The sequence below is a fragment of the Thalassophryne amazonica genome, chromosome 21 (genome assembly GCF_902500255.1).
Source record: "Thalassophryne amazonica chromosome 21, fThaAma1.1, whole genome shotgun sequence".
Taxonomy (NCBI): domain Eukaryota; kingdom Metazoa; phylum Chordata; class Actinopteri; order Batrachoidiformes; family Batrachoididae; genus Thalassophryne; species Thalassophryne amazonica.
This window is the reverse complement of record NC_047123.1, coordinates 35774758-35801637: the sequence shown is the minus strand read 5'-3', so window position 1 is coordinate 35801637 and position 26880 is coordinate 35774758. Positions and strand designations below refer to the sequence as shown.

The 26880-nt window shown below is 44.1% G+C and overlaps 1 protein-coding gene across 3 annotated transcripts in view; it reads right to left on the bottom strand.

Moving 5' to 3' along the window:
- stxbp5a (syntaxin binding protein 5a (tomosyn)) overlaps window positions 1-26880 on the bottom strand; it is a 107662-nt gene that overhangs the window by 19047 nt on the left and 61735 nt on the right. For all 3 annotated transcript variants that reach the window (XR_004558384.1, XR_004558385.1, XM_034161763.1), the window contains 4 exons: window positions 21106-21169; window positions 18663-18746; window positions 1635-1758; window positions 566-644 (listed from right to left, as the gene is read on the bottom strand). Coding sequence is in view for 1 of the 3 variants with exons in the window: in XM_034161763.1 (XP_034017654.1) it covers window positions 566-644; window positions 1635-1758; window positions 18663-18746; window positions 21106-21169 (351 nt within the window). In the remaining 2 variants the exon portion in view is untranslated. The remainder of the gene's footprint in view (window positions 1-565; window positions 645-1634; window positions 1759-18662; window positions 18747-21105; window positions 21170-26880) is intronic.

The following is a 26880-nucleotide window of genomic DNA, read 5'->3' as shown; positions in this document are numbered from 1 at the left end:
ATAAAGTAAAAACAACAGTGCATCTAATTCTGCTTTTAATAAAAAATGTGTTGGATTATAAAATGCTTTCACAGAATTCAAAGTGTTGTACAAACACAGCCCAAAAGTGGACATACACATCAAATGGATAACAACCTTAAAATCCCATAAATTACTCAACTTTTCTAAGAATCATCCACCCATTCATTTTCTATACTCGCTTACGCCATTTAAGGGTGGTGGGTGGAGCCTATCCCAGCAGTCATAGGGCATGAGGTGGACTACAAAAAGGACCAGATGCCAGTCTATCGCCATAGCGCCCCATATAGACAGACAAACACATTCACACCCACAAGCACACCTATGGTCAATTTAAAGTTTCCAATCCACCTAACTTGCATGTGTTGCATGTGGGAGGAAACCGAAGCACCTAGAGGGATCCCCCGCAGACACGAGGAGAACATGCAGACTCCACACAGAAAGGCCCCAGGTGGAAAACAAATCCATGACCTTCTCGCTGCAAGAATCATGATTAATCCTATTCCCAAATATCTACACAATCCATAGCGTGTGATAGACAGCGTACCCAGTTCGAGTGGTTTTGTACTCCACTTTGAGAATGGGTTTACAAGGCTCTGGCTTCTTCCCGTCCTTGGGCTGTTTGCCTAAAAGAGAACCAACAGAGTTCACCAGTTCAGTTCTTCTTCACCTCTTCTCCGAACAGAAACCAGACAACAACAAAAAGCTGTTCATCAGAGAGGGGAAGACGAATGATTTTCGAAACCCAACTGTCAGACGTTCAGGGGACGTCAGTGTGGATGGAATAAAACCATACAGCATATATACCAATTGTAGCTGCCTACATGTCCTGCCTGAATATTTAAACTCAAAAACTGGAATTACTACAGCATGGATCTGTGCACATGCCGACTCAAAGAACAAGCACTGGCTGAAATGAAATGAGAAAGCGCTTAAGTTATTCTATCATTCTGCCAGGTAAGTACAGGTGCTGCTGGAATATCTGTATCGAAAATACACCAAGAGGGTGAAGTGATCAGTACAAGATGTATCAGTGGAGACGCAGAAAGCCCAGCTGGCAGTGATAAGTTAATAAAAAAGCTCAACAAAGGAGAACACTGACTGGCACGTATCACAAAACTGCAATAAAAGTCTTTGCTTTTGGCGATGTGATGAAGAACAGTCTACTTCATGTAAAAGCTGCCCTGTTCTAGTAACTGGAAAACAGGAAGAAAAAACTTTGTTTCTCTGGATTACACACATGTTTATTTTGGAATTTGAATATTAAATTGGCATATTATGTTTGTTCTTTTTCCTCTTGAAAAGACTTCTGCTGTCCTATCTGGAAGTCCAAATGCAAGTCAACCTATGTTCTACTCTTGATCATTTTATATCCACAACTTGTCACCCCACCACCTTCCCGACTGGATAATTAGGAAAAGCATTACCATGTGGTTCTTAAATATGCAAAGACCTTCATAATTTTTAGACTTCCAGTATCCAGTAACTCAGTCAAGGCTAATGCCTTTTGTGTCCTGATGTCTGTTCGTGCCGGTAAGTGCAGTTGGTTAGTTGAGGGAACGCAAAGTCCACCCCGGTCATGTCAGACTCGTGTGTGTGTGTGCTTGGCTTCTTACCATGTGGGGTGATTGTCTGTATGGGCTTGCCCTGGCCTCTGACGTTCCATATGGTCAGAGTTCCATCTGAGTGACTACAAATGAACTGCTTGCCCTCGTGATGCCAGGCAACTGAGTGGATTGCCTAGAAACAACAGACAGAAGTGGTTCAGCAGGAAGAAACATCATGTGCCACTGTCTCCTTCATGTTTGGTATTTCCACAACCATTCGGTGCCAAAAATTCACATGTGGGTTTATGACTTTAGGTTATATACACTGAACAGACTGCACGTATTGTTATATTGGAGTCCATACTCACACTGAATAAGAGCAAAATGGACGACATCTCTATTTCATATTGTTACATTTTTATGTGTGAGTTAAAAACTGATGAATCCAGAATGTAAATAAAAAACATAATCTACAACAATGTTTACAGTTGATCACCAGTACGGTTTTGCATTAATGGCTTCCTCTTTGGTCAAGGAGCTTTTAGGACATGTTGATGGGATGCTGCCAAAAAAGAGAGAATTATTTAGGTTAAAAGTACTGCAAATAATCATAAGATTGTTGCAGGTAATCTACATTGCAATGAAGTTGTAACAGGTGCAGGGTTATTGCAGAGTGCTGGAAATGTTCAGAAATGTCCAGAAAGCATTGATAAAATGCAAACTATTTGCAGGCATTAACTGTAAACCTGTGCAAAAAAACACGATAGGACCCCATGTGCTGGTGAAACAGCACCTGCAAGATGTGATCTGTGTTGAGTTTCATCATCAGGTGGATGAGAACGTGTTACATATGTTGGGAAAGTGTAGGAACACGGACCCACAACAGGGGGCGCAAATGAACGGACAATGGAGTAAGTCAAAACAACGCTTTACTGTTGTGAATGTGCACAACGAATACAACCAATCACAGCAATGGACAACAGTCAATTCACAAAAGTGTCGTGTGGGCAGGTTCGAAGATAGGAGACGCCTCTCCAAGGTAAGACCGGAACCACACGGCTTCCTCCGCCACAGGACCCCGGGAATACTGGAGCCGCCAAGTCCCGAACTCCCAGGTGGCCACTGCCTCCGCGTGTCGGACCTGGTACTGCTGGCGAGGAGCAAAGAACAGTTAGATGGGGGCGCGTATGCACCCAGGACTCCGAACAGCAGGAAAGGTACCTCCACCTCTCGTTGGAACAGTAATCCAAAAAAACTAGCTCAATCCAAAAGATGCACTCTATTTGCTTTGATACGTTACCTCTCTGGTAGAAACGATATCTCGGCAAATGAGGTGGAGATGCCGTCCTGCTGATATACCTCCGTAGTGATTGGGATCAGCTGTCTCCGGTGATGGGTGACAGCTGTCATCCTGGCTGCTCCTGTAAGGTGGCAGCGCCCTCCGGTGCCTGGAGCCCGCACTCCAGGCAGGGCGCCCTCTAGTGGTGGTGGGCCAGCAGTACCTCCTCTTCAGCGGCCCACACAACAACATACATATTATTTAGATGCATAGAGCCATACAGATGTGCAGACACATTTTTATACTTATTGACACAGACCTCCATCAACTGCAAAACCACACATAATTCTAATCCCAGCAAGTCAAGACCAGTTTGAATCCTTAATGAGTTTGGAAGCCACACTTTTTGAAGGCTGTTCATCAATGTGGAGAAGAGTTATGTTTGTGATTGGAAGTTTTAATTAAACTAGACCTCAGAGAAAGTCAGCCTCTATTTAAAAAACCCTGTCTGGATCCTGCTGCTTAGCAAAGAGTAAGAGAAGACAAAACAGATTCAAATGGATGACATCCAAATTATTCGCCTGGAGCCTTGAAGGTAAACATCCCTCGATGAATCACTGCCCGCTCTTCCTGTGCGTCATCTAAACAAACTCTTACGAGCATCGTGGTGGTGACTCAGTGGCTGAGAAACAATCACTGAGACTAATGCATGAACAAAAGTATCAATAAAGGATAAATGTGGTTAATGATGCACTTTTCACAATTCATAATTATGGCCATTAAACAACTGATACGGTGAGTAAACTCAGTAATTTGTTAACTATACTTGTCTTCTCTAATAATCCTCAGACCATATTTCCTCAATAATAAAAATCGGAAACGCTTCCACTGGGCAAGTTGGCACCAAAACACATTTACGTACCTTGACTAACTAAAATGACTGATGACATCATTTCTTTGGTAATTAATGCAGGGTGTGCTTCAGTCCATTCGTCCCACCCCTGACGGTTCAATATTTGATCATTTTGCCCGGAGTGACACTTCTAGTTTTCTGTGAGTGTGAAGATGTCAACGGTCCTCCTCGTCTCCTTGTCTTCCCAGATGTCTCATCTGAATGAATGATTGACGGATGCAACGTCCCTTGTTGTTGCTGCAGCTGTGAGTGTACACTCAATTTAAAGCAATCTATTTATTTTTTCTTTATTGGTGCCAGTCATCAAATGGTGATATAAGTCTGCTGACAGAATACGCCAAGAAAATAGTTACTGTGTGCTGGTGCTTGTTTTGGGGAACTTTAAAAACTTTATAGTCATGAAGTTGTCAAGCACAGGAAAAGTAATTGTTCATTTAGATGATGTAATGCAGTAGGTCCTGAGCACTCTTTGCAGAATCATGACCTTTTACACTAATGCCCAATCACAATTTGTCTTCAAACTGTTGACTTAGGAAGAAAACAAGAAAAAAAAACCCCAAAGCCATTTAGCTTGTCTCCAGCTTGTTAATAAATGAGTCAACCATGTTACATAATTTATAAAACCTAGCTGACAAGAGTATAAGGGCTCCTTCACACATAGTACGAATAAGTACAAGTCAGGGCGACTCATGGCAGAACAGCTCACATGAGCGAACCACAAAAACATCGAGCCGATGGGCAGGCATGCATAATGCCACTGTGACAGTTCGTGCACACTTGAACACAATGCAACCTGTGCAAATAAAAAATATATTTTACCCATGGGATTCGAACCTGCGCTTTCCAAAAGCTCTGATTGCCAGACAGAAACTTTACCACTGAGCTACCATCACTGTCCTGTAAAAGGTGCGGGAAAATGCCTGATATCAAGAAGGACATGGACGTATTAAAAAAAAACCACACACCATATAAAAACACCACTTTTTATTGAATCCCTCTTATCAAGCGGGCAATACAAGTATGATCCGTCTATTCCTCTGTAGTTGACCCATGGTCACAGATACACAGTCATGAAATGACATGAATGAGAAGCAGGGCGCTCTTATGTCCACATCTGCTAGCGGCGTGTCCAGCTGGCCCCGCATGCGTCTTGCCCGACACGCGTCTTGAGGACGCCGCACCGCAGGACAGACACCGTGTCATGTGGAACAGAGCTCACGTGGGTGGCATGACATTCACTGTGTGTTATGATCTGATGGTCCGCTTCACCTGGGGTAGCCTTTCAATGTGCATGGCATGCACGCGCTCACTGCAGCCCATTGCAACAGCAACATATGTTTTTATGTATGTCCACGTGATGACAGCAGGCAGACACGTGTGTCACAGTGGACAGTTGTTAGACCATGTCCATCCAAAACACGGTACGTGTTCCCCAGCCGTGATGTCCAGAACCACAGATCTCCACACAGCTACTCCTGTGGGTGGCCAGCGCACACACCAATGTGTCACTGTGTCTGTTTGCAAAGCCACACATGTGGGGGCACTTAGACAAATTTCACATCCAGCTTGAAAGTGATCATCTGCTGACTGTCGTGTTAATAGTACGAATGGCCACACATTTTCTAAGTGCCAAGCGAGCGGTGTTAGATGTTCGTGCATGTCACCTGGAATTTAGCCGACACCTGCCGCGAGAGGGTTTGATGGGCTCTCACAGCGCACACTCACACTCTGTCTTTCCGCCGCTGGTGTGCGCAAATAGTTGTAGCAACAGGTGTATGAGGTGTCAGAGGCAGCTATAAATTTACACATATTGCATACGATTCCTGCTTCATGTGCACTTCATGTGCAATTCAACCAAATTCGCACTATGTGTGAAGGGGCCCTAAACATTGATTGGTGTGATTTAAGATTTTTGATACATTTCAGACCAGAATATTTGTGAATTCAGATATTGTAAAGAAGATTTTTAAAAAATGTTTTTATTTATTTATTTTTTATTTGCCTTGACAGATGGTTTGAGTTACAAATACTCAATAAATTGTTAATGCATCTCACACAATGATCAGAGGTCTTGACAGCAATAACCTGAGATATAGAAATCTATGTGTGCACTGGGCTTAAATGGAGAACGAGCAGAGTAACTCCTCAAATCACACCATGCCAATTAAAAAAAAGGCTGGTTCATTCATTCATGACATTAAACTACTTTTCTCAGATTAGTTTTTCAGGGATGAGAAAATTCAGTCAGTATTTAATTTAATAATAACACACAAAGTGGGACCTCATACACTCAAAAATTCCAGAAAGACTAAAACAAACAGATCAGTGTGGAAAAGCAAACAAATATGCACATCTCAGCTATAATTAAGACACAGGCATGCCGTTGCTTTGCAGTGTCTAATACTTATAAGCTTACGCAGCCTTTGTAATTCAAATTAAGTCAGAAAAAAATGAGGCTTAGCTAAAAATACAAGTGTTTGGGGTTAAGTATATTGAGCAATCCATTTTGTTTGGGTTGATGAAAACTGCTCTCCATTCATAGTGCAGTTATTATACAACTTCTTTGTATTGTATAACTGAGCACTGGTGAGATTTTATTAGTTTTTTTGTTTTGTTTTTTTTTAAGATGCAGCACCAGTACTTTGTGCAGTGCAGATGGATTATAAAGTATATCCACCAGGAGGCAGATTAGTGCTGAACGATTCCTGCGGAGAAGCAGAAAATCTTTGCATTGGTGATCTCACACCAGCTCTTTCAGAGCAATAAAAGTGTCTGTCATTTTTGTTTTGTTGTTGTTGTGGAGACACGTGGCATCAGCACATATTCCAAGATCTGACCATGACCTGGAGATGTTACACCAGACAAAGAAACATTTGGGAGTGTGTAGATGTGGGGGTGTGTAATCACCCTCTCCATCCACTCCACCATGAGTCTTGTTAATGTAACAGTGAAATTGAACAGTTTTGTGATTTGGTTGTTTTTTATTGTTGTTGCTGTTTATTTTTTTTTATTTTTTTTTGGGGGGGGGGGGGGGGGTTACTATATTTATTCTGAACACAAACAGAAAAATTCCTTGATGCCTTCAATGGTCACATGTTTTTGAATGGTTTGAAAATGATGACTGTTAAGTAGTTCTAGGCTTTAATTACACTGGCCTTCAATAACAGCACAGAGTTTTGTGGCTTGATCTTGTGCAAAAATACGAGGGCTGTCAATAAAGTATAGGTCCTTTTTATTTTTTTCAAAAACTATATGGATTTCATTCATATGTTTTTACATCAGACATGCTTGAACCCTCGTGCGCATGCGTGAGTTTTTCCACGCCTGTCGGTGACGTCATTCGCCTGTGAGCACTCCTTGTGGGAGGAGTCGTCCAGCCCCTCGTTGGAATTCCTTTGTCTGAAAAGTTGCTGAGAGACTGGCGCTTTGTTTGATCAAAATTTTTTCTAAACCTGTGAGACACATCGAAGTGGACACGGTTCGAAAAATTAAGCTGGTTTTCAGTGAAAATTTTAACGGCTGATGAGAGATTTTGAGGTGATACTGTCGCTTTAAGGACTTCCCACGGTGCGAGACGTCGCGCAGCGCTCTCAGGCGCCATCGTCAGCCTGTTTCAAGCTGAAAACCTCCACATTTCAGGCTCTATTGATCCAGGATGTCGTGAGAGAACAGAGAAGTTTCAGAAGAAGTCGGTTTCAGCATTTTATCCAGATATTCCACTGTTAAAGGAGATTTTTTTAATGAAAGACGTGCGGACGGGTCCACGCGTCGGGACGCAGCCGACGCGGTGCGGCGGCACAGGAAAAACACCTCCGTGTTGATAACCATTTGTAAAATCCAGGCGGCTTTTGATGGCTTTCAGTGGAGTGAGTATATGAGAAATTGTTTAACAGCTGGACATGTTCCAACTTGTCCTTAAGGCTTCCAACAGAGGTGTTTTTCCTGTGGCGGAGCATCGCGGCGGCTGCGAGCCGACGCCACAATCCGTCCGCACGTCTTTCATTAAAAAAATCTCCTTTAACAGTGGAATATCCGGATAAAATGCTGAAACCGACTTCTGAAACTTCTCTGTTCTCTCACGACGTCCTGGATCAATAGAGCCTGAAATGTGGAGGTTTTCAGCTTGAAACAGGCCAACGACGGCGCCTGAGAGCGCTGCACGACGTCTCGCACCGTGGGAAGTCCTTAAAGCGACAGTATCACCTCAAAATCTCTCATCAGCCGTTAAAATTTTCACTGAAAACCATCTTAATTTTTCGAACCGTGTCCACTTCGATGTGTCTCACAGGTTTAGAAAAAATTTTGATCAAAGCGCCAGTCTCTCAGCAACTTCTCAGACAAAGGAATTCCGACGAGGGGCTGGATGACTCCTCCCACAAGGAGTGCTCACAGTTGAATGACGTCACCGACAGGCGTGGAAAAACTCACGCATGCGCACAAGGGTTCAAGCATGTCTGACGTAAAAACATATGAATGAAATCCATATAGTTTTTGAAAAAAATAAAAAGGACCTATACTTTATTGACAGACCTCGTAGTTAACCCAACAGTGCTGCAGATACACTGTTCAAATGACAACATACTACGACATGCTGTTAATTCATGTGAAAAAGTGTTCTTGCTTATCACAGATGTCATCCTTCACACAGCAAATAAATCGTGTATTGTGCTCCAGGGTTTTGAAGTATGAACCGCTGGTCCATTTAAACAAGTCAACAGACAAAGAGACAAGATAAGTTGAGTTTGAAAAAAAAAAGAGAAGTAGAAATAGAGGTAAAGCAAAGAAGTAATATCATTATTATAGTAAGTAATAATGTCATGCTTGGAGTTGTTGGGTTAATTATGGTTTGGGTCAGTGTTCAAAACGTTTTCCATTAGGGGTGGTTTCAGCAAAGCCAATCTTTAATTGTGATTTTAAACATGTCCAATTCACAACTCAAAAGCTACACAGTAGGTACCTCAGACAGTCAAGATCCTGACTTTGTGAGATCATAGTGTCAAAATGTTAGGAAATTTTAGACTGGCCATTTATTGTGACCAACCCGAGGCACACCTGTGCAATGATCATGCCGTTTAATCAGTATCTAGATATGCCATATCTGTTAGGTGGATGGGTTACCTTGGCAAGGGTGAAGTGCTCACTAAGACAGATTTTAATAATCGGGATAAATTATAAATTTATGAACAAAATCTGAGAGAAATAAACCTTTTATGTGCAAGGAGGAAATCTTACATCTTTGACTTCATTTCATGAAAAATGGCGTGTCACATCAAATGAAGATTCTGAGTCAGACACAGCGTGTTCAGAATGATGGATGCTCTCTGGAAACCCATACTGCTGATCTACTGCTAATAATACACTCAAAGAGAGCACAAGCTCTCTCACCTCCCTCAGAACCTTCAAAAACAACAGTTTTATTGACACTGCTGTTTAACGGTTAGCTGGGCCATAAAATTTACTTTCAGTAGGCCGGGTGCAATTTCTCGATTTACTGATACTTCTGCAGCCTACAAGTAAAACAAGCTGTCTTCATTTGAGTCCAATTTCTGTTTCTTTATGCACATATAAGACAGGACCATTAATAATATTCTAAGACCATCTACATGTTATGTGGGCCGCCCGAAGAGGAGGTACCAGAGGGCGCAGTCACCACCCAGGAGCCAGGACTAACAGCTGTCAGAAATCATCTCATCACCATCACATCCCATAAAAGACTGGAGGAGACACCACATCTCTGCCGAGATATCAGTTTACCACTCAGGTAAAACTCTCAGCCGTGTCTGTGCTCAACGCACTACTCATTGTCTTTCTTTGAAACCTTTGCAGACGGACCTGTTATCTTCAAATCAGATGGAGCTGGGTTTTGGACATTTGAAGAGTGACGGACTTCACTCCTCTTTCCAAAACCAGAGAAGTAACAGTCGGTCACTGCACGTATCTGTGTTTTTGTGTCGGAGGTGGAGATTCTCCCACAAATGGAATCGAACTGAATTGCTGATTGTTCTGCTGGGTGTGCACACACCCACCATTAACCTGTCTTCTGTTCCTGCCAGCAGTACCGGATCTGACAGCTGAAGGAGAGGCCACCTGGGGACTCGGGACTTGGCGGCTTCAGTGTACTGCAGGTCTTCGTTGGCGGTGGAACCTTGTGGGCCCCGGCTCTTCTCTGGATAGGCGTCTCCTACCCTCGGACCTGCCCACACGTCACCTGTTGAATTTTGTAATTGACTGTCTAAAAGTAGTATTCGACCTGTTGTGCACATTTGCCACAATAAATTGTATTTATTTGACTATCTATTGACCGTTCATTTGCGCCCTCTGTTGTGGGTCCGTGTCATTACACTTTCCCAACAGGATATCTCGGCCAACGTCATGGATCCCGAGGGGCGTCAACCATGTGTTGAACAGCCAATGGAAGAGCAGGGTGCACAGGCGTCTGCAGGAGGCGTGATTCTTGAGTTGCAGCAAATCCTCACCGCCTTTACTGCTCGGTTGGATCTAATGACCGAGCAGAACGTCATCCTCAATCGTAGGATGGAGGCTCTCACCACGCAGGTGGAAGCGCGCGCTCGGGGCGCTGCTGCAGCTCCTCCTCCTGCTGACCCGGTGTCGAATATAGACATTCCACTGGTCATTCAATGACCCCACCCACCATCCCCTGAAGCATACATAAGTCCCCCAGAGCCGCATGGGGGTTGTGTGGAGATGTGCGCGGACTTTTTAATGCAGTGTTCGCTCGTCTTTTCACAGCGTCCCATGATGTACGAGTCGGACGCCAGCAGGGTGGCTTATGTAATTAATTTGCTTCGAGGTGAGGCACGCGCCTAGGCTACGGCGCTCTGGGAGCAGAATTCACGGCTCCTTACCTCTTATACTGGGTTTGTGAGGGAGTTCAGAACAGTTTTTGATCACCCAAACAGAGGCGAGACTGCTTCTACAGCGCTGCTGTCAATGAGACAGGGGCGTCGGAGTGCAGCTGAGTATGCGGTCGACTTCCGCATTGCGGCTGCGAGGTCCGGCTGGAATACCGCTGCACTCCGCGCCGCCTTCGTAAACGGACTGTCGTCAGTCCTGAAGGAGCATCTGGTGGCTAAGGATGAGCCGTGGGATTTAGATGGGCTTATTGATCTGGTCATACGATTAGACAACTGATTGGAAGAACGTCGATGGGAGCGAGACGAAGGATGTGGCCGGGCACGCGCCGCCCCTCTCCCTTCCCGGTCCGAAGCAGCCCCACCTTCCCCACGCTCCAGAGCCAGAATGCTCCGTGTGACAACAGCTCCCCCTGCTGACGAAGCTATGGACACGAGCAGGGCCAAAATAAAATTAGAAAACAGACAGAGGAGGCTGGCCCGCGGAGAGTGCTTTTTCTGCGGCTCTAACGAGCATCTGCAGAAACAATGCCCCAAGCGGTTAAACACCAACGCTCACCCTTAGAGACTGGGCTAAGGGTGGGCCATAACACACACGCGGGTAATGCATGAAAATCCGCACGAATCCCAGTTGTGATCCTCTGTGGGGATTTAACCCTTCAAGCCCCAGCACTAATCGACACGGGGTCGGAAGGGAATCTGCTTGATAGCAGATGGGCTACAGAAGTAGGGCTCTCTCTAGTGGCTCTTCCTTCACCAGTGAGGGTACAGGCACTAGATGGCACCCTTCTTCCATTAATCACACACCAGACACAGCCCTTAACACTGATTGTGTCTGGGAATCACAGGGAAGAGATTGTGTTTTTTGTGACACCTTCTACCTCCAGAGTTATTTTGGGCTATCCATGGATTAGTAAGCACAATCCCTGGATCGATTGGCCGTCTGGGGTTGTAGCTCAATGGAGCGAAACCTGCCACCGGGAGTGTTTACGATCCTTGGTTCCACCCGGTATGACTGCTAAAGAGGAGGTTCGAGTCCCCCCCAATCTCACGACAGTGCCTGTTGAGTACCATGATCTTGCTGAAGTTTTCAGCAAAGATCTGGCACTCACGCTTCCCCCGCATCGACCGTACAATTGTGCCATTGATTTAATCCCGGGCGCTGAGTATCCGTCCAGTAAACTGTACAACCTCTCACACCCCGAGAGAGAATCAATGGAGACCTACATCCGGGACTCTTTAGCTGCCGGGTTGATCCGGAACTCGTCCTCCCCGTTAGGTGCTGGTTTCTTTTTTGTGGGCAAGAAGGACGGCAGACTCCGTCCATGCATTGATTTTAGAGGGCTGAACGAGATCACGGTTCGCAACCGATACCCGTTGCCCCTGTTGGATTCAGTGTTCACGCCCCTGCATGGAGCCAAAATATTCACTAAATTGGATCTTAGGAACGCGTATCACCTGGTTCGGATCCGGAAGGGAGACGAATGGAAGACGGCATTCACTAACGCCCCCGCGACGTTCCAAGCATTAGTAAATGACATATAGCGGGACTTCCTGCATCGGTTCGTCTTCGTATACCTAGACGATATCCTCATCTTCTCCCCAGATCCTGAGACCCATGTTAAGCATGTACGTCAGGTCCTGCAGCGGTTGTTGGAGAACCGGCTGTTTGTGAAGGGCAAGAAGTGCGAGTTCCACCGTACTTCTTTGTCCTTCCTGGGGTTCATAATCTCCTCCAACTCCGTCACCCCTGATCCGGCCAAGGTAGTGGCGGTGAGAGATTGGCCCCAACCGGCAAGCCGTAGGAAGCTGCAACAGTTCCTCGGCTTCGCTAATTTCTATCGGAGGTTTATCAAGGGCTATAGTCAGGTTGTTGGTCCCCTTACAGCCCTGACCTCCCCAAAAGTTCCCTTCACCTGGTCAGATCGGTGCGAAGCCGCGTTTATGGAGTTGAAACACCGGTTCTCTACTGCGCCAGTTCTGGTGCAGCCTGATCTTAGCCGCCAGTTTGTTGTGGAAGTAGATGCCTCTGACTCAGGGATAGGAGCTGTGCTGTCCCAGAGCGGAGAGTCCGATAAAGTTCTCCACCCCTGTGTCTATTTCTCCCGCAGGTTGACCCCAGCAGAGCGGAATTATGACGTCGGCAATCGGGAGCTCCTGGCGGTGAAGGAGGCCCTGGAGGAGTGGAGACACTTGTTGGAGGGAGCTGTGGTTCCATTCACGGTTTTCACCGACCATCGGAACCTGGAGTATATCCGGACCACTAAGCGTCTGAACCCCAGGCAAGCTCGTGGTCTCTTTTTTTTTTGGCCGTTTTGACTTTAGGATCACCTATCGCCCCGGGACTAAGAACCAGCAGTCAGACGCACTGTCCCGGGTGCATGAAGAGGAAGTCAGAGCGGAGCTGTCGGATCCACCAGAAAACATCATCCCGGAGTCCAATATCGTCGCCACACTGACGTGGGACGTGGAGAACATCGTCAGAGAGGCGTCACCCGGACCCCGGCGGTGGACCACCTAACCTTTTGTACGTCCCACCAGACGCTAGGACTGCAGTTTTGGACTTCTGCCACGGTTCCAGGCTCACCTGCCATCCAGGGGTGCGGAGGACCGTGGCAGTCGTTCGGCAGCGGTTCTGGTGGGCATCTTTGGAAGCCGATGTCCGGGAGTATGTCCGGGCCTGTACCACCTGTGCCAGGAGCAAGGCAGTCCACCAACCGGAGAAGGGACTCCTCCAGCCGCTGCCTGTGCCTCATCACCCCTGGTCCCATATCGGCCTGGACTTCGTCACGGGTCTCCCTGCGTCCCAGGGAATGACAACCATCCTGACGATAGTGGACCGGTTCTCCAAGGCGGCCCACTTCGTGGCCCTCCCGAAGTTCCCGTCGGCCCAGGAGACTGCAGACCTCCTGGTCCACCACGTCATACGTCTGCATGGTATCCTTGCGAACATCGTCTCGGATCGTAGTCCCCAGTTCTCCTCGCAAGTCTGGAGGAGTTTCTGTAAGGAACTGGGGGCCACCGTGAGCCTTTCGTCTGGGTACCACCCACAGACCAACGGACAAGCAGAGCGGGCTAATCAAGAGCTGGAACAGGCCCTGCGGTGTATGACCTCCACGCACCCGATGACCTGGAGTCAACATCTGGCCTGGATCGAGTACGCTCATAACAGTCAAGTTTCATCAGCAACCGGCCTCTCCCCATTTGAAGCGTGTTTGGGGTACCGGCCCCCAATGTTTCCGGCTGTGGAGGGAGAGGTCGGGGTTCCCTCGGTCCAGGACCACCTCAGGAGGTGCCGTCGGGTGTGGCGTACAGCCCGCTCTGCCCTGCTGAAAGCCCGGACGAGGGCGAAGAGCCATGCAGACCGCCGACGTGACTCGGCCCCGGAATATCAGCCCGGGCAGGAGGTCTGGCTGTCAACAAAGAACATTCCTCTCAACACGGAGTCGCAAAAGCTGATGGACAGATATATCGGACCATTTCGGATCACCAAAATCATCAGTCCAGCCGCAGTGAAGTTGAAACTCCCAGCTTCACTGCGGATCCATCCTGTTTTTCATGTCTCCAAGATCAAACCATACCACACCTCGGACCTTTGCATCCCCGGACCTGCGCCGCCTCCTGCCCGCATCATCGACGGCGCCAGGAGACGCCCATTGGGGGGGTCCTGTTATGTGGGCCGCCCGAAGAGGAGGTACTGCTGGCCAACGCCAGAGGGCGCCCTGCCTGCTGTCGGGTTTCAGGCACCAGAGGGCGCAGTCACCACCCAGTAGCCAGGACTAACAGCTGTCAGAAATCATCTCATCACCATCCCATCCCATAAAAGACTGGAGGAGACACCACATCTCTGCCGAGATACAGTCAGTCACTGCACGTATCTGTGTTTTTGTGTCGGAGGTGGAGATTCTCCCACAAACGGAATCGAACTGAACTGCTGATTGTTCTGCTGGGTGTGCACACACCCACCATTAACCTGTCTTCTGTTCCTGCCAGCAGTACCGGATCTGACAGCTGAAGCAGGGGCCACCTGGGGACTCGGGACTTGGCGGCTTCAGTGTACTGCAGGTCTTCGTTGGTGCGGAACCTTGTGGGCCCCGGCTCTTCTCTGGATAGGCGTCTCCTAACCTCGGACCTGCCCACACATCACCTGTTGAATTTTGTAATTGACTGTCTAAAAGTAGTATTCGACCTGTTGTGCACATTTGCCACAATAAATTGTATTTATCTATCTATTGACCGTTCATTTGCGCCCCCTGTTGTGGGTCCGTGTCATTACACTTTCCCAACACTACATCTGTCCTTTAAAATTATACACCAGACTACATTTTTTGTTTTACTAAGAAATTCTCTTCCCAAGGTCTGAGCGCACCGTTTCATTGTCTGCCGGCTTACTTTGGTGTTAAAAAGAAGACAAAAAGCTCCCTTGTTCATTTTACATGCCAACCTTGGCAGCAAGCTTCTAAGCAAAAACTGTTTGAAGGAACGCACACAGTGGGAAGAACAGAACTCACAGTCGAGATGAGGGTAAAAAAAAAACTAACCTCCCCACGCAGTATTATCCGGAGCAGTTTTAACTAGATCGAGTTTGCAAATGTATCAGAATGACAGTAAAAAAAGAAAATAAAAAAGATCATTAGTGGGGAAAAAAATCAGACCACAAATGAGCTAATTAAAGCAAAACATATAAAACAAATCTCAACACAACTCTTTAACTGTTGTCACTGTTATTATAGGTGTCACTGCACATTTATAATTTGTCTTAATGCTCATTACTTTATTGTATACTTTAAGAACATCAGCTAACGATGGTCCCATGAAACGTGACCCCTGACCCACTCAACAAATGACCTCCGTTTGTTTGGTTGCAAATGATTCATGAAGCTGTGCACGAGCACATACTGTTATCTATTTGTACATGCAGTGTACAGAGAAAGCACAAATCAATCAATCACAAAGTGGTACTGCTGTAGACGTGTTGGAGCGGACAGGATGCAGCATTGATTTTTATCCAACCTGAACCATCCAGACATTCCGGCACCTTCATGCACAGCGCCTGTCCTGCTTCTATTTCACTCACGTTCACTGCAGCTTTGTCTGAACCGTCATGTTCCAATCATAACCACTAGCGAAGCAGAAGAACGCCTTATTACCATTGAAAGCTTGTCATATTAATTTTGAAGGCTGCCTGATTTGGTAGATCATTTGGTGCATTAGCCAAATGAAAAAGCTCAGGTGACTTTAAAACAGAGGAATGAGCAGCAGTACTTTTATCACCACAATCCCCCGCCCCGCCATCCCGCGCTCTCTGGAGAGGTGTAAGGGTTTAGAGAGACGAGATGAGCTCCCTTGAGTTTCATTACGACAGACTGCAATGCCCCAGGAGCAGCGGGAGGATATTAGCTTATCTATGAGACAGAGTGGGAGAGAGAGAGACAGAAGAGATCGGGAGATACTGAACACAGAAAATCCACAGACTTTTTTTTGTCCCTGTGAAATCCTGGTGACTCTTGATATCTTACAGCAGCAAAGTCGTGCCAATGAGGTGAGCAGCAGCACAAGTGTTACAATAATCTCATTACGATAAACAGGATGTTTGGCCGCGCGTCTCGCTGCCACTGGCCACTTCTGTGTGACCGCGTATGTTGATTGACGACCATTCAGGCTGTCTGCACATCAACGATAAGTTTACTGATGAGTTTTTGTCTCACTAGCTCTGTTTGCGTGTTCGCAGAACTACTCAAGATAACAATGCATGATTTTCCTAAAAAAATGATGAGAACGTTTATCAGGAAATGGAAACTATTCGATTTTAGTGCAGATTCACAAGCTGGCTAACAGTAGGGTCACAATTGCATTTTGGCTGCAAATTCTTTAGCAAAATTAAATTAATTTCAGTGTAATTTGTTGCAAATCATGTATTTTCCTACATCTCCTCAGGAGGAAGTATAATTGCTTGGGTAAACTATAAAAATAGATGATATCAAGTCCAGTTTTGTTGAAATTTTATGTATGAAATTGTAACCAAGACAATCTTAGTGATCCTACTACATTCAAGCAAAATAATAAATAGCTGAAAAAAACACAAGCAATCACATTAGCTAGTCTAGACAGGTAATACAATTTGACAATTGCTGGCTGCACCAGATTATAAACAGCTCCAAAAATGAAATACATACTTTGCAAACACTCTCCCTTCAGGTAAGGGAGAGTGTTTGCTATTACTTTATATAGGCGCTATATAAATTAATACATTTGAATTTGTAATAAGATGCTGCACTAGCTAACTTGCTCTGCTCAGTCACAATGTCTGTACATGTTGGCCTTATTAATTAATTGAGTCTGTTGCTCTTGTGTGGTAACAAATTATGCCTTTTGCCAATAGTTCTACAATGGCAACACAATGGCTGGAGCAGGTTCCACAAGAAGTCAACATGTACATTTGGACTAAAAAAAAATCTTGCAAAATTTTGCTATGTCAACCTTATTGAGAACAGACAAACTCAGTAGACTTTTCTGGTGGATGAACCTAAACCCATGGGATGCCATCAGTCTCAACTCAAAAACACCACAAAAAACAAACAAAAACCAGCTTGGAGTGTTGTGGTTGTGGTGGTATGCCTGCAAAAACTGGTTCTAGATTTGAAATGGCATTTAAGCAGTGAATGCATTTTGATGAAACTGAGTGAAAATGTCAGGCCTGGATTGGAATAGACACCATTGCATTTCATGGTGGATCAGAGCAAAGAGGCAGAACCAGGAGATTTGATATATTTGTTGTGGTCAAATCAGGCATGTTACTTGAATCAGTTTTCACAAAACACGACATAAATGTTGCATCTGTCCTGGAATAAATACCAACATAAGTTTGGGATGCATCAAGAAAAAGGAATGAAATCAGGAAATTAGAATTTGTTTTTTTGGCAGTACTACGCTGTCTAATGAGTTCTTGACTAGATCATAATGGGTTTTGACAAACATTTCAAAGTCAAGGGCACTGAGCTGTTAGACTGTTCAGATGGAGCAAAACATTAATTGTAAATGAGGTCAATATGTTCTGAACTTCCAATTATAATAAACCACAACCCGGCCACGATTAATCATTAAGTCTCAATAATCACAGGACAGGAATTACACACAAAGCAATTAGCTTTTGTCAGCAGGTCTAACGCGGTTCAAACCCATCAGGTACTGGGTGCAACAGCTCGAGCAGTAACACTGTGCATCACACTGACAAGTACAAGTTATAAGAGAAAATGTTGAATGGACTTCAGATTTCATCTGTAGACTACAGTCAGGGTGACTTATCAAGACTCACTCTGGATTTGTCATTTGCCTAATCCCGAGTGGATCCAAGAACCTCTGACACAGTCTGTTTTTTTTTTTTTTGCTGTGTTTTATTTATAGACAGACATCTCTGCCTTTGGGAAGGCCAGTAAAGATGCATAAGTCAGTGCTTTAATATGGTGGACCTTTTTAAAAATAAGGCTGCCCTTTGGCATTCATAATGTGCAACCTTGCAACCTGCGTGGTTTTATGTAGGCAGCAGTCTGTTGACACAACTCATAAAAAAATGCTTTGCAATGGTTAATGAGGGCTCTCCAGGAAGGAGACACCGACATGTTTACTGCAACTGAATGTCTTGTGATTTGAGAGTTTGCAAATAAAACTGAAACCTTTAAGTTGTCAAACATCCTGAAGACTAACAAGTCCGGCTGCTGCAGTATGAACTTTTATATGTGTTTTCACAACATGTGAATAAGCCCACTTCACTAAGCATCCTCATCATGATTGCAATTGGTCTAAAGAGATGGTTACACTTTTTTGTACAACGGGTCACACACTGTTAAGTCTATAAGTAATTGGACAATTATGCCAATTTCATAACTGTATTTTCATTTTCCACCACAAGAGATTCAATTTAGAGACTTTCAACTTTAACATAATGGAATTCACAACCATTTACGGATTAAAAACATGTTTTAAAAATCATAAATGGACAAAATAACCTGTCAGAGTGTAGGGTTTTTGCCTACCTCATCGTAGGTGTAGCGATAGTCTGCTTTCTTTGATTTCAGATCCCATAGGACAACGATACCGGCCTCAAATCCAATTATAAGCTGCAGAAGAAGAATGACGGGCACCCGGAGAGAGAAGTGAGACAGAACAGACCTCATGATGGGTGAAATAAGGAGTAATACATCTGACAGTCACACACAGCACGAAAAGAAGGCAGAAGGCAGGCTACAGCGGCTCCCCTGGAAGCACAAGAGGCCCAAAGGGAACACGCAAAACAATTTTTCTGCAAATTAACTTTAAATCTAAAAACAAAAAGGATGGATTATGAAATGTTCAAACCCCAGGCTCAACCTGGGACTTAAACATGATTCAGTCACAGTGTTAAAGTCGACATAATTGGTCAATTAATTCATTAGTCACAGAACAGAGATAAAATATTTGGATAAGTGGTTCATAGATTTTAAGAGCCACATACTGAGGTATTCTTTCTTCTGAAATGCTGGGATTTGCTACATTTCTGTTTAATTTGAGATTTAAATAATTGTCAAATGTCACCACTGAGAGCAGAATGATTTAAAGTCTTCACTCATTTAAACCAGATATCTGCTTGATTCAGTGTTTTCAACACTGCAATGATACACAACGCAAAATGTGTTTCCTCACGGAGTAAGACCAAATCTGATTTTAAGTAAATTTAAATGGTTTTACAGCGAAGACAGACCATCTGTTGATGGGCATTAAAAAAACAAAACAAAACTAATTTCTGCCATTTCTATCACTTTTCGTAAGAGAAAGTAAAAATGTTAGGGCCCTGTCCCACTGGTGTTTAGGAGGATTTGCGTATGGATTGCGCACAAAATTGGCCTATATTCCCCAAACATCCGCAATATCCGTGTGACATGCCTGTATGAGTCGGCCGTCATCCGAACACGCCCGTGATCATCCGCAGAGGCACACATGTCCGCAGCCAGGATTTTTGAGCTGTTCAAAAATCTGGATGCGGATGACATCCGCCTTACATACTCCATACATATTCAATTCATACACAATACATACTCACTCTATGTGCTGTATATCTGCCGTTAACTGCTGATATCAGCAACTGATGGGGATTTGCGGCTTGGCAGCGGACTGGGACAGTGTGTAAAACAGATATATATCGTGCCCATCATGTCCACATCACAAACTAAAATATGTTGTAGTGAATGCATACAAATTGGCCACGAATAAAGCATTTTTATTACATCTGCTTTGCAGCGGATTTGCGGACAATCTGTGAATGCATAACAAACACGTCACGTAAACCCAAGTACTATATGTGGCAGAAAGTGACATACCTGCCAGTCAGTGCCGGTCCGGCTGTGTAAATCCACAAAGACGTAGCTGCTGCAATCCAGGACTTTTATTTAACGCCAACAAAAGGAAGAGTTGCTGTTTAGCCACAACTCACGCTGAAGTCTGTTTTCTGTGACACTCTCAAAAAAAACAAACAAACAACAAAAAACCACCATCTCATACCCACAGCGGCTTCCCCCCTCCTGCTCCCCAAACTCATGAACAGTTAACCCTCGCATGACAACATGAACAACTCTGTGATCAACTTGTCCAAGTCCAGCAAATGCTCCAGAGGCTGTATTGTTGGTGTGAATAGTGATGCCGAAAGGAGCGAGTGCGCTTATTTTATGACCGCAATGCAGATCCCGTGCCCGCGCAACACGTGCGCGATGCATTCATAATACACCCGTAACACTGCCGTGATAATCTCAATGTGTCGGATCAGTTTCCTCACTACATGCATTATATAACCGTGATTGTTCATCATATATTCGCTATATATTATTAATATATCCGTAATTCATACTGGGACATTTGTCATTTTTGGCCATTTTTGTTGCAGACGACAACGAACGCCCACAATTTGTATACTCAATTCATGCGCAATTAATCCTCTCCCCAGTGGGACAGGGCCCTTAGGCTCATGTTGAAACCGCTGTTTAGTGTCGCCCATATTGGGTGAGCTGAAACACTTGAATCAAATAACAATACAATAATTAGGTAACTGCAAAATGAATTAACAGCATTATTAATAATGGATTGATAAAAACAGCTTTGAAGAACGCAAATTAATTTTTTACAGGCAGTCAAGCAAGACAGACGAAATGTGATTATTAGAAAAATGTATTATCCAAATGTTTATTTGTGTCATTCAGTGCTACTCTGTGACGTCTGAACAGTTCTGTCAGGCATTTCAACATCAAATAAGCAACAGTGAGCTAAAAATAAACCAGACCTGATCTTCTGTTGTCTGTTCAACGTCAAACAGCAGAATGCACCAAATCTCATAGCTTTGTGAGGAATTATAAAAGGTTCTGATTGTGAATTCAGTGTGTTTGAAATCAGTAATAAATGCATCCACTCTGTGTGTGTATGTGTGTGTGTTTAGAAAATTACTTATTTTACCTTTCCTTCATCCATGGGGTTGTCACTTATGTGGACAACTGGACCAGGATGAGCCTTAGAGGACCTTAGAGAGAGACAGAGAGGAAAAAATTTGGATGCAAAATTTTACCTAGATTACTGCATGAACCAGTAAAAAACATAAGAAACTCCCATGAACAATAAATGTATATGACAATAAGTGTAGCGCTGAGGGAGAGATGAGAGGGTTAATGTGCGATTTGTCCTTGAACCTCTGCACCAGGTCGACTCTGGAGAATTAAGCTGCCACTCACCGTGCAGCTCTAAAAGGCTCTTTAAACACATGAGTTCACTGAAGGTTGTGATGGATAGTTCTGTCAGTACCCAACAGCTACGTGCATGTGCATGCACGCGTGTGTATGTGTGACTATTTGCATGTCAGCAAAGAGGAAGGCACGAGAACTTCCCCGTCCCTCCCCCATGTGGCTCCCCCTGTCTCTGCTTCACCCTCCAGACAGCCTTATGTCGAACCTCCTCTCCTTCAGCCACGCGGCAACAAAATCTGCAGAACCTGCACAGAGAGTCATAGTCGAACTACAGGCTGAAATGTAACCAGTGAAGAAGGGCTGCCTGAAACAGGAAGGTGCTGCAAATAAATGGAACTAATACATAGTAAAGCAAAGTCTTCAGGTTTAACAGCAGAAGCTTTCACTTTATAAAATATGTCTAACAGTTATGGCAGGTTCTGTTCAAGTAAACAAGAACACCACCATAACAGAGCAGACAAAAATAAAGAACTCTCCCTCAACTCAAGGTCCAACCACTAAAAAACCTTTCATTGAAATCTACTCAGAAACTTTTGAGATGTTTTCCTAAAAATCAAAGGACATCAAACTCAGTTTGGCTGTTTACAGGGTACAAAATCTGAGCAGCATGTTGTGTGCAGGGGGCAAAGGGGCTGTATTTAGTCACTTAATTTGTCATGGGTGTGTTTTGGGTGTAACATGAAATAAACAAATCAGACTGTCATCTATCATTCCCCTTTAAGGGTCGGGTTGTGCTAGAGTCTGCTGCACTGATACACAGATGGCAGACTTGTGAGGTATTTTCTGGCTCGTTGTTGCAATATATCAATGTGCAAACAGAAAGACGGCACCAAAGCTCCCTGAGGTGAAGCAGTAAGGTGAAGTTTTGTATTTTTTTTTATTGGTGTCAGCTTTCATTTAGCTTAATCGTTGCTTTCTATTTGGTTCTTTGGTATGTACGAGCAGAGTCAAAACATCTGCCTGTGTCAGGTGTATCTGAATATTGTGCTGTACAAATTGCAGAAAAACACTGCACTTTCTGTCCTTTCTCCAGCACTGTACCTGACCACACCTTATTTTAAAACCAACACACCCATGGGTTCACTGGCTATTTACAATTGAAATTAAAAATGTAAAAGTACTCAACTGACCCTAAGTTGACTTCATCATCAAATTTAACAGAAATCAATTCATGTGTTTTTTGAGATATTCTGTTAACAAAAACAAACAGTGCTGAACTCATTGCTTCCTCAGCGACAGTAACAAAGTGTTTAGACGTATTCAAAAGTTAGTGGACAGATATTCAGCCCATCAGTTATATTTAGCCTGTTTGTGCTGGAGTTCTGCTGCAGCTGTTGATTTATCTCATTTCCCTTCACTGTCGTCCATGGCAGCACACATACATCTACCTATCTGCATAGAAGACAAACCTTAAAGCCCACCAAGGTCATAAAACACACACCCACGCCAAAGTATAAAATGGAACTTATGGACACAAAAGCCCCACGTGGTTCATTTTGTCCTATTTTTGGATTTGAAATCAAATTCATTTGCTCATACCTGTTGTTACATGGTAAATAAATTTGATAAGAACATATTCACAAAGTCCACACGGTGTGGTATGGAGAAGAAGGAATCACCATGGCAACAGAGGCAGGATGGGCAGAGTGCAGACACAGTAAAAAAAAGGGGGGGAATCATAAAAAAATACTCTGTCACAAACACAAAACACCACCCACACAAACAACACCCACTGAGCGACTTAAACAAGCTCCTATAATCACACATTTCTGCCTGTGTGAAGATAATGACTCAGCATTTGAGACAAATATGGTTTCATGGAAAAGAATGTGTGTTAATACATGTACATACATATGAAGGTTTGCACTGAAATACATGTACAATATGTGCATGTACATGTATAAATCCAGGCAAATGATTCCACCTCTGATTCCTGCCTTTGGCTTATTTTCAGGTAATTTAAATGCCACAAAGCAAATATAACAAGTATTGTAATAACATATATTCTATAAATCATAGAATCTTCACCATGCGGCACCTTCATTCCATCATGTGACAGATTTACAAATTGAAGAGAATTTGGTTTGGAAATTAATTTGATTTTTCATTAAATTATTATATTTCAAAGTGGGAAAGACTTTGATAGCACTGAGAAATCTCATAATACAGAATTTAAACAAAATTATGTGGAGCATTATTTTTTAAGCCTTGGAAATTACAAATTGGTCTTTATCATACAATAAATAAATAAATAAACCAACCAGTGATAACGGGCACCCAAAGAGTGTAACAACTGGACTTTACATGTCTGACACAGATTTATGCAAATGATTTCTTTATGACTGAGTGATACCATGATATATGGTCCTGTATGGATTTAACATTCAATCAATTCTGTCAAAAATGGAACAATTTTATTCCAGCCAGGCTCCTTTGTGCTAACCTGATCCCATCAAAACTCAGAAGCTAAACAGAGTTGGTCCTGGTTAGTACTTGAATGGGAGACCTCTTCAGAACACCAGGGGCTGTGAGCGCATTTCTCCAGCTGAGACTGGAGTTGCATCAAAAGGGGCATACGGCATAAACTTGTGCCAAATATCAATGCCGATATGGCTGCTTCTGCTTTGGTGACCCAAAACAAACACAGCCCTCCAGCCACATTTAATCCATACTGGTTCCAAACTGTTTGAGTTAAACAGGTTTGACCTTTCACAGTTGCCCAAGGTCAAACCTAATGTGACCAAGAAAAATCTTATATACGACTCCATATTAATATTTACTAGTACCTATAAGTGTATTTGAAACAAATTCCTCAAAATAAGAGTTTGACCTTTCAGGGCTACAACTCAGGTGACCAACAGAAAGGTGATAAGGTGACTTCATATTAGTCTTTATTAGTATCCGTAAGTGTATCTTGAACCAGTATCTAGGCTAACCACTCTAAATATCGCTGATAAACCCAACAAGCATTGTGCCAAAATTATAACCTGAAAGTGTGACCTTGACTTTGCCAGTTTTTCTCAAAATCAAATCATTTTGCCCTGAGATGACCATCAATCATTCCACCAAGTCTGGTCCAAATCAGATCAAAATTCTTTGAGTTATTTTGTTCACACACGAAGTGATAAAGAGGACCAAAAACAAAATACCTGTACAAGGGTCTAAACCACCACATTGACATAGAAGTATTAATATACAATGTACTTGCATTCTACTACGTATACTATTACTACATATGATTCTGCAGTTAGTCCTATAATACGTATGATTATCTGGGCGTACAGGTCACTGCACTGGACCTACACCTAGAACTGTAAGTACTGTGGAGAGTTTCAGGGAAACAGTTCCTTGAGGAGGTTCCTGAGTGTTCTCCTTCATGGCACCTGCTGAGGACCTCAACAACTAAAGAAACAGACGATGCCGGAGCTCATCGCATACAGAAAAGCACCGGGGAAAACTGATTTGCAAGCACGTCATTATGCTGAAAATGAATGAAGGGAAGAAGACGCCCGCGGCTCATGTGTTCATGTGACCTATGTGTCATGTTAAGCTGTTAACATTTTATCACTGCCATCCCTCTTTCCTCTCTCTGCCCAGTGACCTTCAACACACTGCCACATGTTACACACATTACTCTTACACGCACACTGCACACGTGGACACACTATCATCATGTAAACACATTTTCATGCGTGGTTGTGAGAGCTTTCAGATAAGTCCCGTCCTTATCGCCTGCAGTGCTCAGTGAACTATAACTCCCTACTGTAGGATATGTGTTTGTCTATTAGTCTTTCCAGTACAGTAGCTCGGGAAAAGAGGTGTTAGTCATACAAACACACGCAACAGTGGGCCAGGCCTGGCCCCAGGCCACCAACACAGCTACTGCTGCTCCTCTCCAAATAGCAGGGCCCGGGGCGTGACGCTGACCCTGGTGCACACCGCAACCCAGCCTCATTACAGCAATCACATTAAAACCGAGGTGCAGGGGGCAGCTCTGTGTGATGTCATAAAAGCAAGAATATTGAAGAAAGACATAAAAAATAATACAAGGCTGATCTGAATCACCACCAAATTCAAGTCTTCGCATATTCAAGAATGATCTCACCACAGACCTTCAGTGAAATGTGCTGTCTGCTTTTTATCATATTTTGTCCACAGTCTGACAAACAGGTGAAGACACTGAGCTCCATCCTCCTCTGTCGGCTGCTCAATATCATCTAAAATACAAGAGATCATCAAAGCACAATGGGGAATTTCAGTCAAATGTGGTGGATAAACTCGGTGGAAAGTAAAACACAGATCAAAGGTCAAGGTCACAGCTCAAAGATCAAGGTCAAATCAGAGGTCAATATCTTAAATACATGGCAATATCTTCCAACTGTCAGGAGCAATTTCAATCAATCTTGGTGGATAAACAGGGCGGACCGGCCTCTTGCAACATAGGTCATGTCAAGTTCACAGGTCTGAGGTCATGGTCAAATCAGAGGTCATCATTTAAATCACAATGAAAACATCGTAGGAACTGTGTACATGCAATATTGATACTAATAAATGTATCACACCTCTGACATGAATGATGTCATGTGATGACGTCAAGCAAAGCGACGCACTTTGATGTGTTTGAAAATTTTCCCCTTGGTGAAAGATGTGACAATGCATGCATGCACGGACACGTGCACACCCTGCAATTGCTTAGGCTGCTCACATATGTTCTATGCATATGTACATTTAAACATAATAAACATACTATCTTATCAGGACAGAAAACAATCTTTGGATTTAATATCACAGGAGAAATGCTGCATTATTGTAGCTGGTGGAGGTGAGGCGCTGCACTCATCTGGATGCCTTTTTAAAGATTGCAGTTGTGATGTTAGCTATTTGTGTATGATTAGCCGGCCGTAAAATAGCGGCTGCACACGCAGTCATGAGGTTATGTCCCCAAGTTTCCAGCCATGCCTCTTTATATGTAAATTAAATTTGTTTTGCATATTCCAAGTGTAACCAGACTCTCCTTCTCTCTCTCTCTCTCTCTCTCTCTCTCTCCATCGCTCCCCCTCATCTGCACTATTCCCTTCTTTCAAAGCTCACTGTTACCTGCATTTAGTCCCTCGATGTGACCACTATATTCACCTCCTGGAACATTCTTCCCCTCTTCCCGAGGCAAAAGCCCCGTCACAACCATTGCACTCCGGCCTCCTCCCTGCTTTACATCCCTCCTTCCCCTCCTCACGCTCCCCTTCCCTCCCCTGCAGCCCGGTTGACAAGATGACTGTGTGTAGCGTACACTGATCTCAGCAGACACCTATTCCACCCCCTCCCTCCCCCTCTGTTCATTCTCTCCACACACACAAGCACAGATGGGGATGAGGGGGAAAGCGTGAACCAAAATGCTCCAGTGAATAATTTAAATCTCTACAGCAGGGAACCAAAATGGAGCCTGTCAAATTGACAGATCCATTGAAACAGCAAAGGGACAGGCCGCCGCGCG